Source organism: Leuresthes tenuis, unplaced genomic scaffold (assembly GCF_036924035.1).
Source record: "Leuresthes tenuis unplaced genomic scaffold, fLeuTen1.0.hap1 SCAF_4, whole genome shotgun sequence".
NCBI classification, from domain to species: domain Eukaryota; kingdom Metazoa; phylum Chordata; class Actinopteri; order Atheriniformes; family Atherinopsidae; genus Leuresthes; species Leuresthes tenuis.
In genome coordinates, this window is record NW_027325358.1 from 23264835 (window position 1) to 23280235 (window position 15401).

At 42.4% G+C, this 15401-nt stretch overlaps 2 protein-coding genes across 3 annotated transcripts; one reads left to right on the forward strand and one right to left on the reverse strand.

Moving 5' to 3' along the window:
* Nucleotides 1–115: 115 nt before the first annotated feature.
* On the reverse strand, nucleotides 116–11402 carry uba6 (ubiquitin like modifier activating enzyme 6). 2 transcript variants are annotated; one of them, XM_072383287.1, is made up of 32 exons: nucleotides 11358–11402; nucleotides 10788–10877; nucleotides 10544–10638; nucleotides 10394–10422; nucleotides 10179–10273; nucleotides 9586–9697; nucleotides 9139–9219; nucleotides 8872–8994; nucleotides 8592–8715; nucleotides 8363–8466; nucleotides 8192–8254; nucleotides 7881–7957; nucleotides 7657–7723; nucleotides 7079–7222; nucleotides 6719–6865; nucleotides 6538–6618; nucleotides 6343–6420; nucleotides 6069–6250; nucleotides 5591–5696; nucleotides 5371–5460; nucleotides 5196–5276; nucleotides 4981–5109; nucleotides 4821–4872; nucleotides 4646–4709; nucleotides 4495–4564; nucleotides 4341–4412; nucleotides 4129–4252; nucleotides 3775–3968; nucleotides 3454–3581; nucleotides 3293–3380; nucleotides 2058–2152; nucleotides 116–1907 (listed from the first exon to the last, which is right to left on the reverse strand). In XM_072383287.1, exons 2-32 carry the CDS (start codon nucleotides 10826–10828, stop codon nucleotides 1766–1768), a joined length of 3078 nt encoding a protein of 1025 aa, XP_072239388.1. In that variant the 5' UTR covers nucleotides 10829–10877; nucleotides 11358–11402; the 3' UTR covers nucleotides 116–1765. The 2 variants fall into 2 exon arrangements, with proteins under 2 accessions (XP_072239388.1, XP_072239389.1); XM_072383288.1 differs by lacking the exon at nucleotides 11358–11402 and adding an exon at nucleotides 11096–11300.
* A 1088-nt stretch (nucleotides 11403–12490) lies between these two features.
* grhprb (glyoxylate reductase/hydroxypyruvate reductase b) lies at nucleotides 12491–15277 on the forward strand. The gene is made up of 9 exons (XM_072383291.1): nucleotides 12491–12732; nucleotides 13165–13298; nucleotides 13395–13467; nucleotides 13635–13751; nucleotides 13865–13953; nucleotides 14056–14160; nucleotides 14368–14503; nucleotides 14840–14970; nucleotides 15063–15277. The coding sequence occupies exons 1-9, from the start codon at nucleotides 12563–12565 to the stop codon at nucleotides 15182–15184; spliced, it is 1077 nt and encodes a 358-aa protein (XP_072239392.1). The 5' UTR covers nucleotides 12491–12562; the 3' UTR covers nucleotides 15185–15277.
* Nucleotides 15278–15401: the final 124 nt, after the last annotated feature.

Sequence of the window (15401 nt, forward strand, 5' to 3'; positions counted from 1 at the left end):
GTTATATACCACTGCAATCATACTTTGAAGATGTCAAGTGTAACGTAATGAACCGAAAGGATATTTGTACAAGCTCAGAAATGTGTGGATTCTTAAAACAAAGACACTCAGACAGTTTTAATCTTGAGGAAATCTCTGAATTCTCACATTTTATTGGACCACTGGTTGAGCTGGTTGCCACGAGAACATACATCATTATCATCGTCTCTTCAACACTTTAGTTTTACACTTGTGAAATTCACTGCTGGAGAAGGGTTTCTAACATGGCAGATATTCGCTTTAAGCAAAATGCACCGCCTCCGATTATGGGCGGAGAAATAAACGAGTGGCGAGGAAGGGCTTTGTGTGACTTTAGTCTCGACTGTGTTGATTTCGGGCAAGAAAAAGTTTTTCGAAGCAGATCTGTTCCTGGATCTTCAATAAAGATTCCATTCAAAACTACAAGGACAGCGTTGCCCATACAAGCAGTTCAGACCACCAGCATTTCAAAGAAACCTTCACAACCTTCAAGTGGAACTAAATAAAAGGGCGATTAATTTGCCTGGACAAACACTTGTGACGACTTGTTTTCGCTAACAGTTAACCAGTGCAACATGACTCCACAGAGCTCAGTGTGACACAAAAGGAATAACAAGTAAATAAATACATGTCGTAGACATACATCCCTAAATGTGATTAAACCATGAACAGCAAAGATTTCTTTAGACAATTTGTTTTTAAAGTAGGAGTGTGATCCCAGATGTTGGTACAGATGTTTTATGTCTGTATAAGGCTTTTCCTTGCGGCTAACAAGTGTTTAACTTAATCCAGTTTAATCCAATGAATTACCATTTTAACCATAATGTGTTTCAATGATGTCAGTGCAGCGACTAAGTAAATAACAAGTTAGGCGAGGCTGGCAACTACGATCAGGTGGTTCCACCTAATGGAGCTACACAGAGAAGATGCATCATGACTGAGTTGCAATGCGATAACAAACAAAAAAAACGCAGCTTTTCCGAGGATGCTTACATGCATCAACACTAAACCGTTCAGGTGATAAAAGAATGCATGTGTGGAGGAAAAGTGACCAATCATCTGCAGACACAGTGATACTGAGTTTCTTTGGTGGGTTTTTTGCCACTTTCCACAGACCTGATGAACCATTCAACGATGCATCATCTTGACCTGCTGCAATAAGAACGATCAACAACTGGCAAATTCTGAGAAAGCGGATGATTGAATGACTACCGACTAAAATCTGTCTCTGTGCCAACGGTCCTGCTCACACTCCGCTCCTTTAGAGCCAAACAGATTTGAAAACAGAAGTGAGAAATGAGCTGTGTGGGTGTAGCTTTCTGGGAAAAGCTTTTTGTGTTGTTTTTTTTTTTTTTTTTAATGTTCTGTTGTTTTTTTTCCTTTAAGGCTTACAGCCACAAAAAAATAAGATTAATTAATTAAGGCATCAACACAGGCAGGGCTGTGCATTTCACCAGAGTAGAAAACAACAGAAACAAAAAGAAATATGTACAGAGGTACAATAATAAGTGCTACTCAGGCAGCCTCGTGTTCCACTGGCTAGATGTGAGGCAAGAAAAACTGGGGCCACTTGTGGCCCCTCTTGCTCCGTGAAGTACTGGGTGATTGTGCTGGGACCAGGAGCTTTTATGATCCTGCAGGAAAACTCTTGGCCCTGGCCTACGATCTTTTTTTTTTTTTTTAACAGTTTACATGAAAGAAGAGACATAAGGACACATGAGGTTTAAAGATGACATCTCAGAAGCTGTCAGGGCGTCTTGTCGTTGGGACTGAAGTAGTACCTAACAGGAGGGCCGGGGAGGTCCTCGTCGCCGTCGGCCTCTGGAGCGAATGATACGGTAAGGTCAACGTAGCGGCGATCCACTGACGGTTTGATGAGCTTCTGCATCCTGTGGGAGGCCGAGGTTAAACGCATAGATAGAACTAAAGTGGTAGTAAATATTTCAGCGTAAACAAGTGATAAGAATCACATTCTCCCCATTGTCTCAACAAGCGTCACAAAAATGGGGTTTAAAAAAGACAAAGAAGGAAGCACTTACGTCAGTTTCAGTCTCTTCGAGTGTCCGGGCATCACGGGTACATAAAGCATCTTCACACCGTGGACAACCATAGTGGGTTCAATCCCATACTTTTCCTACAATAACACAGCAAATGGTCAACTAAAACAAAAGAAATACTATAGCTGGGTGATATGAACCAATATTCGTATGCCAGTAACCGTAGAATGTGGCTCCACACCAAACAAAAGAGCCTGTTGAGATTACCATAAAAATGTGAAGTCGGCGAAGTGAATGTAAAGAAGGGACTCGAGAGTCACTCATGCCTGCCTGGATGATTCCGATTCACACCGAATGGACCTAAACTGGAAAATGTGTGACCGTACTTTTCCCAGATAAAAAGGTTTTCCTCAGAACCTTTTCGCCTTTACTCACATTTAAATGTTTCCTCCACACTGGAAGCAACAGAATGCCTTCATCTTCCTCTCTGCCACATTTGCTCAAAAGGTTGCTTCATTTTTTTTTTTTTTTAAGAAGAGTTCTGAAGTAATCAGTCACAAAGTCTAGCTGGCAATGGTGTAACCCAACGTGATTCCTCCAGATCAGGTGTTTTAACCAGGGGAGTGACCTATGTGATCACCCCTCATGTGTGTGATGAGGGGTGTAATCGAAGTGGTTCCCAAAGCGCTGCAGTAGATTTCACCATTTCGGCTGGTACAAAACAAAAAAAATATGAAAGTGGTTACCCAAATATATTTGAGCGACCATTTGCTTTAAATTACAACTGCCTGTCATCGAGGAAAAGTTTTGGTCGGGTAGTCCAAGTTGACAAAGGGCAGCTTTTTTTTGGCAGAACCACGTGAGGGAGGGAAAACATAAGGACTCTGATGTGGCTGCTCCTGCAACACACTTCCACAGAATTTAGCTAGTGTGGCCAACATGTGGCTACAAGTAAGGGTGATGCCTTTCTTAAGAAAATCAGAAAAAGCTAGAGGCAAGTACAGCTCAATTTCTGGCTGACTTACAGAGGGAGAAGAGTGGGCGGGGCTGAGCCGGAAAGAGAAATACGCACAGGCAGCTTTACAGGAGAAACAGATGGTGCTTATATCAGGATAAATGGTGTTGTCTGATTTCACACCTTCTCTGACATACATCTGAATACCTCTTATAGATTAAAAAGTTGGTATATCGCCCCGGCGCCTCAGCAAATGAACACACAACAATTAGGGAACAGCATCTGAGGTAACAACACTGAACAATGCAAGCGGATGCCTCACCCTCACTGCATTCATGAAGTCCGAGAGAGTGAAGTCCTCGTGGCCAAAGATAGTCCAACAGTCCCAGATGGAGAAATAGATGTTGTTCCTGCAGAAGACACCACGATTGGTAACATCTCAGACAAAACGCAAAAAGGGAGAAAGCGCAAATATCCTCCTACCTGATGAGTGTCTGCTTAACAGGGGCCGTCTCTGAGAGCACCACAACTGGAATGGCCAAGTTAAAGAAGCAGTTTTTGAACGATTCAAAGTCATAGCCTCCAACCACCTTGATCAACTCCAGGGACACCTGAATATGAAGAACTAAATGTTACTGTGCAGCTTGACATCGAACAAAGGAATCCTTTAAAAGACATTTTCTGACAGCTATGTGCAACACAACACATTTTATTTCTAGAAAAAACAAATCAAATAAATGAATGCAAAACAAAATCCTGATCGACACTCAAATCTGAAAAATCGAGGTTACAGTCTGTTCTCACCAGTCCAGCTACGGCAGCTGTGGCTGTGGCGATAGCGGGGATGATCTTGCCGGCAATGCGTTTGGTCTTTAGCCTGTCGGCTGGCTGGATTGAGTACATCCTGGCTCTGAGGGAGGATGCTGATGTGACATAATCTATGTGGCCGTTGCTGTCGTCATCCTTTTCAAACTGAAGGGGACTCATCTGTAAACCCTCTGCAGTGAGCGGAAACAACAAGTGTTAATGGTAAAACATTGTTTAGAGATTAGATTTACAGACTAAACTGGAAAGAAAAAAAACAATCTCACACACTTGCAATATATAATAACTCAAGTTCTGGGATAATAATTTGATCATGCTGAAATGTCTGGATACCTGGTGTGACCCTGTCGGTAGCAATGGCTTCGTCCAGCTGTGCGATGGCCTCCCTCTCCTCCTCACTGCTTAGAGGCAGCTTCATATGATCAGGCTTCTTTGCCGACTCATCTGTCTCTATACACTGCCAGTGAAAGATCCATATGAGTCTATTACTCCCCCCCCCCAATACTCAGACAGAAATCAAAGGCTACGTTTAGTCAGAAGCTTACTTTCTCTGAAGGTCTGTACTCGGGGATCTTCACATCAGAGAGAATCCTCGTCACCGCCTCTTCAGAAAGATCCTGACACAGATAAAACCCAGTCAGTAAGCGATTGAGTGCGTGTGTGGCTCAAACTGATTATACACAAGGGTAGTTGACCTACCTTTTCTGAGTAAGGGATGTTATAAATCTCAGCAAAGAGCCGTGCAGTACTGACGATGAAGGTGAAGTGCCTGATGGGAAGAGCAGTAAGATTGGACGAGAGAAATGCAGCAGGAGAAAAGGTATGAACTCTAACGTAGGAGCATACTCACAAAGAGTCTTTCAAGTCAAATTCAAGAGGTGTTGGAGGTCTTTTTGGGGACTGCCAAAACAAACCTGTGGCGGGAGATAGTTAGAGACATGTCAGGCTGTAGTTATGCATCATGAATTATTGTGTTACGATCGGATCACTTTATCGGTTAGCAACTGATTCGTAAAATAACTCACTTCCATCTTTTAACCTCGTGTCCAGAGGAAAGCAGTGCAACAGTTGTAGGGCCTAGATAAAACCAGGAAATAAACAATGTAAACAATGCGCAGAAATGATGTAGCACTATGGGCCTATCCTCTATGCTTTAAACACATTTTTAGGGACAGACCAAATTACCTTTCTCTTGAAATACTTTTCAAATTTCAAACGAGCCATAGTGATGCACTGCTCCCACTGACTGGGCCGTCTGCTGAGCAGCTTAATGACCTGGAATGACCCCTCCAGACTTTCCCCTGCCTGCATCCTCTACACACACACACCCAGATAAACAGGGCAGGTTTACAGGCATGTTAAATGAGCGAGAACAACATGTGCGACATAGTAAATCTTACCTGTGTCACTACTTCAGCTGAAGGGTGCGTCTGCCAGAATGAGTTGTACATGGAGGGCTTGTGGAAAAAGGCACTCTCAAACTAGACAAGGAAAGGGAAAAAAAAACAAAACATGAAGCAGTCTCCATAACAATATGTCCAATATAACAAAATGCTGTTTTTCAAGCTGTGAGACCTTGTCTCTGGCCCACTGAATGGTGTGCTCTATAACAGATGGGAACGACTTGAGAGTGCAGAATGGGATCTCCTCCTCTGGGGGGTCTCGCTGGAGGCCAAAAGCATAGACATTTAAGGATGATGACAGAACTGAATAATTCAGGTATTTATAGAACATATGAGGAAAAAAATCTACATACAAACATCACCAGAAAATTAAGACTCTTGCATAGACTCACATGGCTATTGTAGGACTCCGTCAATTTTGGCACAATGATCTCAGTGTGTCCTTTAGTTCCCATGGTGCCAGAGTCCAGGAGAGGTCTCTGATTGGACACACAGCGGCTGGAAATAAGATTGACACCTTTCAGTTGCATGAAACACTTTCATGACTCGAAATTTGTACATTGATGCCGTGAGAAAATTTAGAATGAGAAGATGGAGACTTGAGATAAAAAAAAAAAGCTACAATACTTAGGAAGCCACTGGATGTTGGATTAGAGCAGCAGAAACTCGGGGCAAAACAAAAAGAACCATAACCATAAGAACTGAAACCTCTCCATCTTGAAAAAGGCAGACCAACGTTGACTGGCTGCACGGCACCGACTCGCATGCATGAGGAAGCTTAGATTATATCACACACAGAGAGGCAGTGACTTTGTTCTCCAGGAAACACACCATTACTCCCCTTTACAGTGCAAATACGTTTTTGCAAACCTGTCCACATATCTCCGCGCCTCCACGTTGTCCAGTGCAGTGACCACCACGTTCTGCGAGGAGTAGAAGGAGTCATTGTAGATGCCTTCAGTAGCTGGACACACCTTGTTTAAGTGAGCATCGACCTGCAGGTCGGGGTTGATGTCATGAGTGGCCTCTGCTGCGGTGGTACTTTTTGGTTTCTGAGACAGGTAGAAAGGATGGAAGGGATAAAAATTGTGCGTGAGAATCGATTTCAGCAGACACGAAAACCATGAATACGACATCTACTCACCTGTATATGATAGGGTCTGAAGAGAAACTGCCTGTTGAGGTTCGACTTTTCTATGAGGTCTGGGTCTGTGATGCACACCTGAGAAGTAGAATATGCAGCACAGTAAATTCCGGTAAAGTCGCATTACCAACAGATGAAATACATGCCAAAATGCAGTCAGATAGCAGTATGAAAACAAATGGAGGAGACGCCCACCTCGCCTGAGCTCTTGGACAATCCCACCCCGAGCAGAGCAAAGTTTTTTAGCATCTCACAGCCTATTGCACCACAGCCAACCTTGAGGAAAACAAGTAAGGGTTGACTTGGATATTTCAGTCATGACCTTAAAAACCATTCAATGTCCAACTTCATTATGCTGATAAAGTCCAGTTCCTACCATGAAAACCTTGAGCTTGTGTAGATCAAGACACATTGATTCCCCAATGCAAGCTCGTAATCCGTCATATCGATCACCTCTGGGGATAAACTCCTCAGCAGAAAGAGACTGAAGAGGCCTGACTACTTCAATGGTGTCAAGATAAAACTAAAGACATGTGAGAGAAAGAAGAGAATGAGATCACTTTGACACTTTGGAGATAAAATGAAAAGAGTAAAGAAAAATGTATATAAAAGCACTAAGGGAAACTTAGAAAAAGTTAGCGGCCCTACATATAGTAGAAAAAGGGCTGTTAAGCATCAACACACACTGTCTTTTACTTGTGAAATAGAGGTCTACGACTCAAGTTTAGTAACCTACCCATTGCTGCAGTGGTGCAAACTTCCCTGTGATGGCCTTGAGAACTTCCTGACTGGCTATTCCTCCTACAGCTGCAGCTAGTGGTGGAAGAGTTCCTCTTGCTGTCCTGGACAGGCAGCGCACCAGCTCAGTATTCAAAGGAGCCTATGAGGAAGGAAGGAAGGAAGGAGTGGGAAAAGAAAAAGGGCAACATTAGTCTCTAGTATATTAAAAAAATGACAAGATTGAAGAGGCATGATATCAGAACAGCCAATATCCCATATGTCAGTTATTTCCAACACATTATGGATGATAGTTAATGCAGAACTCATTGCAGAGAGCATCAAGGCTCTCCTGTAGCAGAATTAACATCCTACTGTGTTTGCTCATACTGCACACAGGCAGATGCAGACATAAAGCACAATGCTACACAAAACTACTTGAAATAGCATGTAAAATATGACATGTTTATCCTTTAGCATTTGAAAAAAAAAAGTGCACTTATCCTACTTTAACTTGATTAGATGAGGCTCTTCCAGAGTTCTGACTACAGCCACAACATGGAAGGCAAATTGCATGTTAAATTCAGAAAAACTCACTTTGTTCTTCAGAGTTGCATTCACTTCCTCAGTCAGTTTCAGTAAAACCTCAGCATCCTGTAAACACCTGAAGGATGCAAGCAAATCTGCTCAAGACCTCAATTATCATCCCATCACATTTCATCAGCGTCACACACTGACAAGCAGCATAACCGTATCCTCCAGTACTGAGGGAAAACAAAATACAGAGCAGTAAAAAGCTGAGAATGGGAAATCTTGTTTACCCAATGTTGGGAAGTCTACAATGCTGCTCCTGGAAGGTGTCCAGTGCCAACATGGCTGCATGGATCTGTAGCGGGGCCTGATGGGTGAAAACAACAACAAAAAAAATGGGATTCCACTTGTTTGTGCATGTGCACTCATGTTACTCGGAAACAGGAAGGCAGTGTTATATTCAGAGTTGATTTTCTACGTATTAGCTTCACACATTAGCCATGCTGCTTAGCTGATCATTGTAACATGCCTGATGATGTAAGCCAGCTTCATGAGGCTGGAAAAGCCAAAGCTAGCTGGTTACCTGGCCAGCTAAACTCACCTCTGGTTTACTGAAGTCTGGAATCAGCACCTGAGGATCACGCAGCTGCTGTTCTAATGTTTCCTGAAAAAGTGAACATATCCAAAAGCACTTGGTTAATATAGTTAATTTGAACATCTAAGCATTTTTCCTCCAACTGTGAGATTTCTGAAGGCAAACTATCCAACTTACAAATTTGTATGTCTTAGGCATTTTCACCAGAACAAAGAAACCTCCGTGTGCATATGGTTGGAACTGTGATGTGTCTCCTACTGCAAAACTGTGAGGGGAAAGGACTAGTACAACACACACACAAAAGATGGGAAAACATTGATTAAAACATAGCTTTGATTATGTTACCTTTATATTGTGTGGCCTCAAACAGCAAAATCTGCAGATGGAAGCAACGTAGATGCAATACCTGAAACCTGTCGTACAGTAGCGTTGAGCTCCTCCATGCCCCTGACCTCTCTGAAGATAACATTCTGGCCTGTCTGTAGACCATGCGGCTGGTTGTCCATGCAGGTCACCACCCCAGGATTGTCCTGAAACAGAAAAAGTAAAGAAGCTGAAGGAATTGCTTTTTGATCATGCAAAAGTGCCCAAATTCCAGCTAAATCTCCTCACGCACATCTGCAACTGGTTTTAACATTAAACAACAGAGAAAGGAAACTTGTGGAATGTGAGAGCATGGGCTTTACTTGGGATATGCTTTGGATGAAAATCTCCTTTGGCTCCTCTCCTGTGGGATCAGACACTTCAAACTCCTCTCCAAAATCACAAAACACTCGCACACAGATACCGTATGCGTCGCAGCAGATGAACTGGCAAAGAAAAACAAAGGCAACGCAATTTGATTAATCAACAGGCTAAATGTTTTCTTTGGACCGTATGGGTGTTTCCATAGGCAGGACAAGGTTTAGCTGATGCTTTGTTGCATAAAATCACAACAGGGACTGCACACTTACTCTGATGGGAGGCTGTTGTGAGTGGCAGAACTTATTTACTCTCTTCTGTAGGCTCAAACTGGCCTCCGTCAAAATAACACACTGCAAGAGAAGATACAGACAACCACTGAACGTTACCCGCAGTTAGCAGTAGCCAGTGGAAAACAGCACTGCTTTTAATTTAGGTTAAATGCAACCTGAACCCAAATAAAATTGGAAAACATATCATTAAAGTCCAAAAATTTTCCAAAATTTCATGCTGATGCTCCTAAAATATTTAATTAGGAGCGCCAGTGTGGCCATTGGAAAAAGTTCATCTGGAGTCTTGCTGCAGGAACAGCCTTTCAAATTTTAGTCATTATTTGAGACTTTCCACACTTACAATCTACGCATCAACACCAGGAGGCGTGCTAGACAACTATTTTGCTTAGACTGGGTGTGAACAGATTCTGAAAGGCTTTGACTTACCTGATACTTTCTGAGAAAACCGAGATCAGTGTTGTCGTCCAGTGGAGAGGAAGACATCTCAACTTGGACATAAGGGTTCAACTCTGCGACCCGAGGACACACTGCCTCCACTCTGTGATAGCAACATAAGAGCCTGGATGATCAGGTCTAAGACCTAAATAATAAACATGCTCAGTGCTCACCAACCAATCACAAAAATAATCACAATGGCACAGCTAAAAACAAATACTTGAGGATCTCTTTCAATTTTTCTCTTGTATGGCCAAGGAGACTAGTTTTGTTAGTTACCTTGACCTCAATTACTAAAAAAGCCTGGTTTATTTTATCCAAGCCAGGTACTGGAAATGTTTTACTTTTTTTATACCATGTTTCAAAAGGTCACTTAAATTATTTTTTAAATGTATAAAAGCACAGCGTCCTCAATCATCATCCTTAAAATACCAAGTAAGGTGATATCTTTTGGAGGAGTGGCGTTTCATCGCTCCACTAGAGCCTTTTTCGAGTCAAACCCAAGACTCTTTCTGGTCTTTTTCCTTCAACTGTCACACAGCTGCACATGACTCACGACATTTCACCTTTGAGGCGAGCATTACCTTTTCCTCTGGTTCAAAACATCGTCTTTGCGGATAAAAAAGTTCAGGCCAAGATCCCAGGTCTCACACAGCTGTGTGTCGTGAAGGGTCACCGCCTGCACAGGACACACGTGTACACAGATTATTGTGCTGTATGTGCAAACAAATCTGATTCTCAGGATGCACTAAAAAAAAAATAAAAATGAAAAGTCCCAAGATGAATCAAGCGAGCTTACCTTCACACCGGCAAGGGTAATATTCTTTGCTGTAAAACCAAAAGTCAAATTGTTTAGTCTCACATCACTCTTGGCACTGCGGGTCATCTGATAAATTTGGCATTAAATATCATAGAGTGATGTGATGCTAAAATATGTTGTCTTGCCTACCTATCTCAACCCCCAGTGCTCCCATTCCACTGAGAAATACTGAGGACTGGGCCATCTGGTGCATAGCACTGTCTCCAAGCACATATCGCTGGCGGCTGGAGGGATGAAGGATAAAGAAAGAGTGTAGTGAGGAGCACTGAAGAACAAAAATTGCACTGTCATTTCCTGACTCGACTGCCACACCTCATTATCTGTAGTTTCATGATTACTGATTAATCAATAAGATGCCAAAAGGTGTACTTGCCTGTAAAGAGAGTCGTCAATCTCCATCAGGTCTGCAGCCATACTGGGAGGGGAAGGGGGGGTTCTGCAGTTTCAGAGACAGCGACTCTACCTAATAAAAAAATATATATAGACAGTGATTAACACAGCTTTCGCATACATTATTTAAACCAACGCCCTGTTGTATGTTAGCTACATAGCTAACTAACTATTAATGCCAGCCAGCTGACAGCAGCGCAACGCTGTTGGCTACACTAGTGTCAACTGTGGGACAAGGGGAAGAAACTATTTCTAACCGTCAAAGTATTGTAACAGATGTAACGTGACTACCTTAATAAGTCGAGCTGGTTTATAAAGCTGCAGAGGAAAGCTCAACGTTAGCAGCTACAGCTAGCTAGCAATGAGTGCCACTACTGCCTGGTGCCGGTGGCCAGGAAACTCGTGAACTCGTTAAAAGTGATGACACATATGTTAGGCCACATAAAACTCGTCACATAATCCAGATACTATAGGCAACACCATCTTTATCAGGCAACTTGTAAATTATCTTGTTAATGATTTTAAAATTTGACTAAATATCCTACGTAGATACCTGACAGTTCGCGAGAAGGGCTACGGCGAATGAATGGCTATGACTGGTTAAAATCTGAGAGTGGTTCCGGGTTACAATAATCACATGACCAATATAATCCAATTATATCAGAGTAGTTTTTATTCGCTGGATTTGTGAATAAATTTAGCATGTTTTGGTGTTCGGTTATGTAACACAGCCAAACTTTAAAATATTTTTTTACGGGAATCTCAACAGATAATGTTTAGCATTTAAATTTTCATCAATTCACCCATCTATTTAAATCCAGCATGTTATACAAGATGTCAAGAAAAAAGAGAAATAGTAGAGGAGAAGGCAGATGGGGTTCTGCATTTCCTTTTAAGACTCTAAACTTTGATACTATAAGAGATCTGTTCACTTGAAAATAGGAAATAGACTAGAATAGAAATAGACTGATGTTTTAGACATTTTGATGAACTTGAGGAGTATGGTTTATCCCTTTGGACTTGAAGTTTGACATTACCTCCATCAACCAGAATGTTCTGGTTTTTCGGTCTGAGCAGAATCATTGCTGTGATGTCTCAACTGTTTTCATTATGCTACAGACAAGGAGAGTTTGAACATTTCAACCCCTTCCTTTCGAACGATCATGATCTGTTCAATGTACTATGTACAATGTGTTATGCTGGGTATCAGTGCTCAACTCTTTGACTGATCTCTAATGTTTAAAAAGCTTTGCATTGTATAACTACATTTTAGGGATCTACAGAGAGCTTGGTGAACCGGTCCAAGCTGGAGAAACAGATCAGAACAGCTGGTGTGCCACTGTTTAAAGAAACAAAGGTCAACAGCCAAGTGAAACATTTACATCTGTCTGACTTCAGTTCTGAACGGTGAAGTGTGCAAAACAGAATTATTCTTGCCTTTGGTATGTTAATGTAGAGTTTATTTCTTTGATCTCTTTATCTTTGTTTTGAAGTCAGTTTGGTCTGAAATATTAAAGGCCTCCATGTTCACTTAATCTAGGACAAAGACTGACCTCAGAGATTTTGTGTTCTGTTTGTCTGGGGAAACTATCCCTCACCTTCAGACCTCTGAGGCACCCTCCCTTTCATCATATTGGTCAAACTCACATGGGAACCTCCCCCTTAAGTGCACCCAGAACTGTATGCTTGCCAACACCAAACTTTAAACTCCAAAGTACTTCACTTTCATCTCCTGCAGGTTTTTACCAACTCTTGGCAATGTGGAGCTGTCATATGGCACTACGTCGGCTCCAGAGGATTGCTGCTCCTTTGAATATCCCCAGGAGCGTAACAAGTAAAGTGCAGAGAGAGATGTCATCCCTGCCAAGGGTCTACGTCACCAGACAGATCCCACCAGAGGGCCTGAAGATCCTCAAAGAATCTGGACAGTGAGTCAGAAAATTGTCCTACTATGTTATTTAGAATGACCTTCTTTTAAAATACAATACCTTAACTGACCAATGAAATGTCTGCTGCATCGAATTTAATGTGATACCCACACGTAGTTAGGATTATCTGCTTCGTTCATTATGTACTTTGAGTTAACATTTTCCTGTTGGTTGGTTTAAGATCAGACCTATCAGTCTAAAGGGTATTCCCTCACATCAGTGCTAAATAAATATTTCACAGGATCTTAAAGTCCATTTTTCAGCTAGTAATAAATGTGCCACAGGTTGAAGTATTCCATATCAAACCAGGAGCATTGTCTGCGTCATATTTATGTTCTGGATGTGTTTTATGCACTTCTGACCACCATTATTCCTGATAAAGAGGTATTTGATTTGCCCCAGACCTTAAGTTAAGGTTTGTGTTGCCCCCAGGGTACAGTTTGAGCTGTGGGACTCAGACGATGTCCCTGTTCCAAGGAAGGAGCTGCTTCAGAAAGTCAGAGGTGTCGACGGTCTGCTCTGCGTGCTGACAGAAAAGATTGATGCAGAGTTGCTGGATGCTGCAGGTGTGAAGTTAGTCTTCGAGTTTGTCCGTTAACCTGAAGGCAATAAAGAGTTTTTTCAGCTGATGTATGCGTTTGTATGTGTGTGACGTCCTGTAGGTCCGAACCTGAAGGTCCTCAGTACCATGTCAGTGGGTTTTGATCATTTATCTTTGGAGGAGCTGAAAAAAAGGTGGTTCCTATCTTTCTCCTTCCGTGTTACACAATAAAGTCAACAGGCTTTCATGTGTGTATACTTTTTAAAGATTCTCCTATTGGAATTTCTACAAAGAAAAAGGCTTAACATGCAAACATCTAGAGACATAGATGTGTAATGTTGTGTGAAATGTCTCCCCGCAGAGGAATCCGTGTAGGTTACACCCCTGAGGTTCTGACAGATGCGGTTGCTGAGCTGACTGTAGCCCTGCTGCTCACAACCTCCAGGAGGCTCATTGAGGCTACACACGAAGCCAAGACGTAATGCTTTACACGCAGTCACACACAAGCTCAACACTAATAATGCACAGCACACCAAAGTTTATAAAGTGCACATATGTGGAACTTTCTTCTTCTTCTCTTACTCGTGTTAGTGGTGGCTGGGGCACATGGAGAACTCTGTGGCTGTGTGGATATGAGCTGGCCAACAGCACTGTGGGTATTCTTGGTCTAGGAAGGATCGGTATGTGTGGCACAATTACATTAGCACATCATGGAGCCATTTTCCCTTTGATTTAGATGTTTTCCACAGTGTTTCTGGGTCTGTGTGTTTGTGGGCACTAAGGTGTGGCTATCGCAGAGCGTCTTGCACCTTTCAAAGTAAAGAAGTTCATCTACACAGATGTGGCCCCCAGGCCCGAGTTGGCCAATGAGATCAATGCAGAATATGGTAAGGAATAGACACAGTCCCACCAGCTTGTTATCCTGTTACGTGGATGGGAAATCAATTCAAGGGGAATTTAAAGCACTGGCTTGTCAAACGTAAAGATCATTTCCCACAGATTTCATCCTGCAAAAGATACATCAGAGTGATTGTAGTTAGCTACATACTTTGAATATAATACTATACTATTGCTGAATCTCTCACTTGTTCTAGTGTCTTTGGATGAGCTGGCAAAGCGGTCGGATTTCCTGGCTGTGTGCTGTGCTTTAACACCAGAAACAAAAGAGGTCTGCAACAAGAGCCTCTTCTCCAAGATGAAAAATACCTCCATCTTCATAAACACAAGCAGGTACCCCAACCTCAATCAAAAGCACACCTTCAATTAGCTTGGAACATATTTCTAAAGATGCTCTCCAGTTATAAACATCTCCAAGTGAGAGCCCCTGGCACCAAAAGGAACTCCAAAGCAGCTAATCGTGATGTTAATCACAGATTAACCAGGAGTTCATGTAGAATGTTTTCAGCATCAATTGATAACAGTTCAATATATACAAAAAACGGCAGGAAATTGTAACAAAAATTCCCAAATCCTTCATTCATTCAAACTTTAAAAAAAGACCACAGTGAAAAAAAGCCCTTTCTGTGTTTGTCTCAGTCGGTAAGTATGTGCTCTCTGTTGTGTCAGAGGTGGGGTGGTGAACCAGGACGACCTGTATGAGGCTCTGTCTACCGGGCAGATAGCAGGCGCTGGATTGGATGTCACTGTCCCTGAGCCTCTGCCAACCAGCCATCCGCTGTTTACCCTCAAAAACTGCGGTGAGCCTCTCAGACATTCATACTGGCCGTTCTACTATTATCCCCCCGCTCTTTTCTCAATCATTTGTCTTTTGAATTCTCTCATCCCACAGTGATTCTTCCACACATTGCGAGTGCCTCCTACACCACCCGTAACGCCATGTCTGCCCTGGCGGTGAACAACCTCCTCCTCGGCCTGCGGGGCGAGCCGATGATCAAAGGGCTAAAGCTGTAATTTCACCAATCCCTTCCCTTCCGTGCCTTTTCACAAAATAATGACAAGCAAACTGAGTTTCATGGTTTTTATTAAATCTATACAACAACTGAACATACCTTACAATCTTCATGACCTTCAACAGTAAAGAGACAAAACATAGGGCCACCTCATGGTTACACAATGCGAGTTACATAGAAAAAGGAACACAGAAATCCATCTGTTTTGGCATATGAAC

Excerpts from the sequence above, each read along its gene's own strand:
- uba6 (XM_072383287.1), bottom strand. The coding sequence starts at position 10,828 with ATGGCTGCAGACCTGATGGAGATTGACGACTCTCTTTACAG. Across the intron at positions 6,421-6,537 it reads TGTCCAAGAGCTCAGGCGAG|GTGTGCATCACAGACCCAGA; the intron begins GTGGGCGTCTCC and ends TCTACTTCTCAG. Across the intron at positions 6,251-6,342 it reads TCAGACCCTATCATATACAG|AAACCAAAAAGTACCACCGC; the intron begins GTGAGTAGATGT and ends TACCTGTCTCAG.
- grhprb (XM_072383291.1), top strand. The coding sequence starts at position 12,563 with ATGTGGAGCTGTCATATGGCACTACGTCGGCTCCAGAGGATTGCTGCT. Across the intron at positions 12,733-13,164 it reads ATCCTCAAAGAATCTGGACA|GGTACAGTTTGAGCTGTGGG; the intron begins GTGAGTCAGAAA and ends TGTTGCCCCCAG. Across the intron at positions 13,954-14,055 it reads TCTTGGTCTAGGAAGGATCG|GTGTGGCTATCGCAGAGCGT; the intron begins GTATGTGTGGCA and ends GTGGGCACTAAG.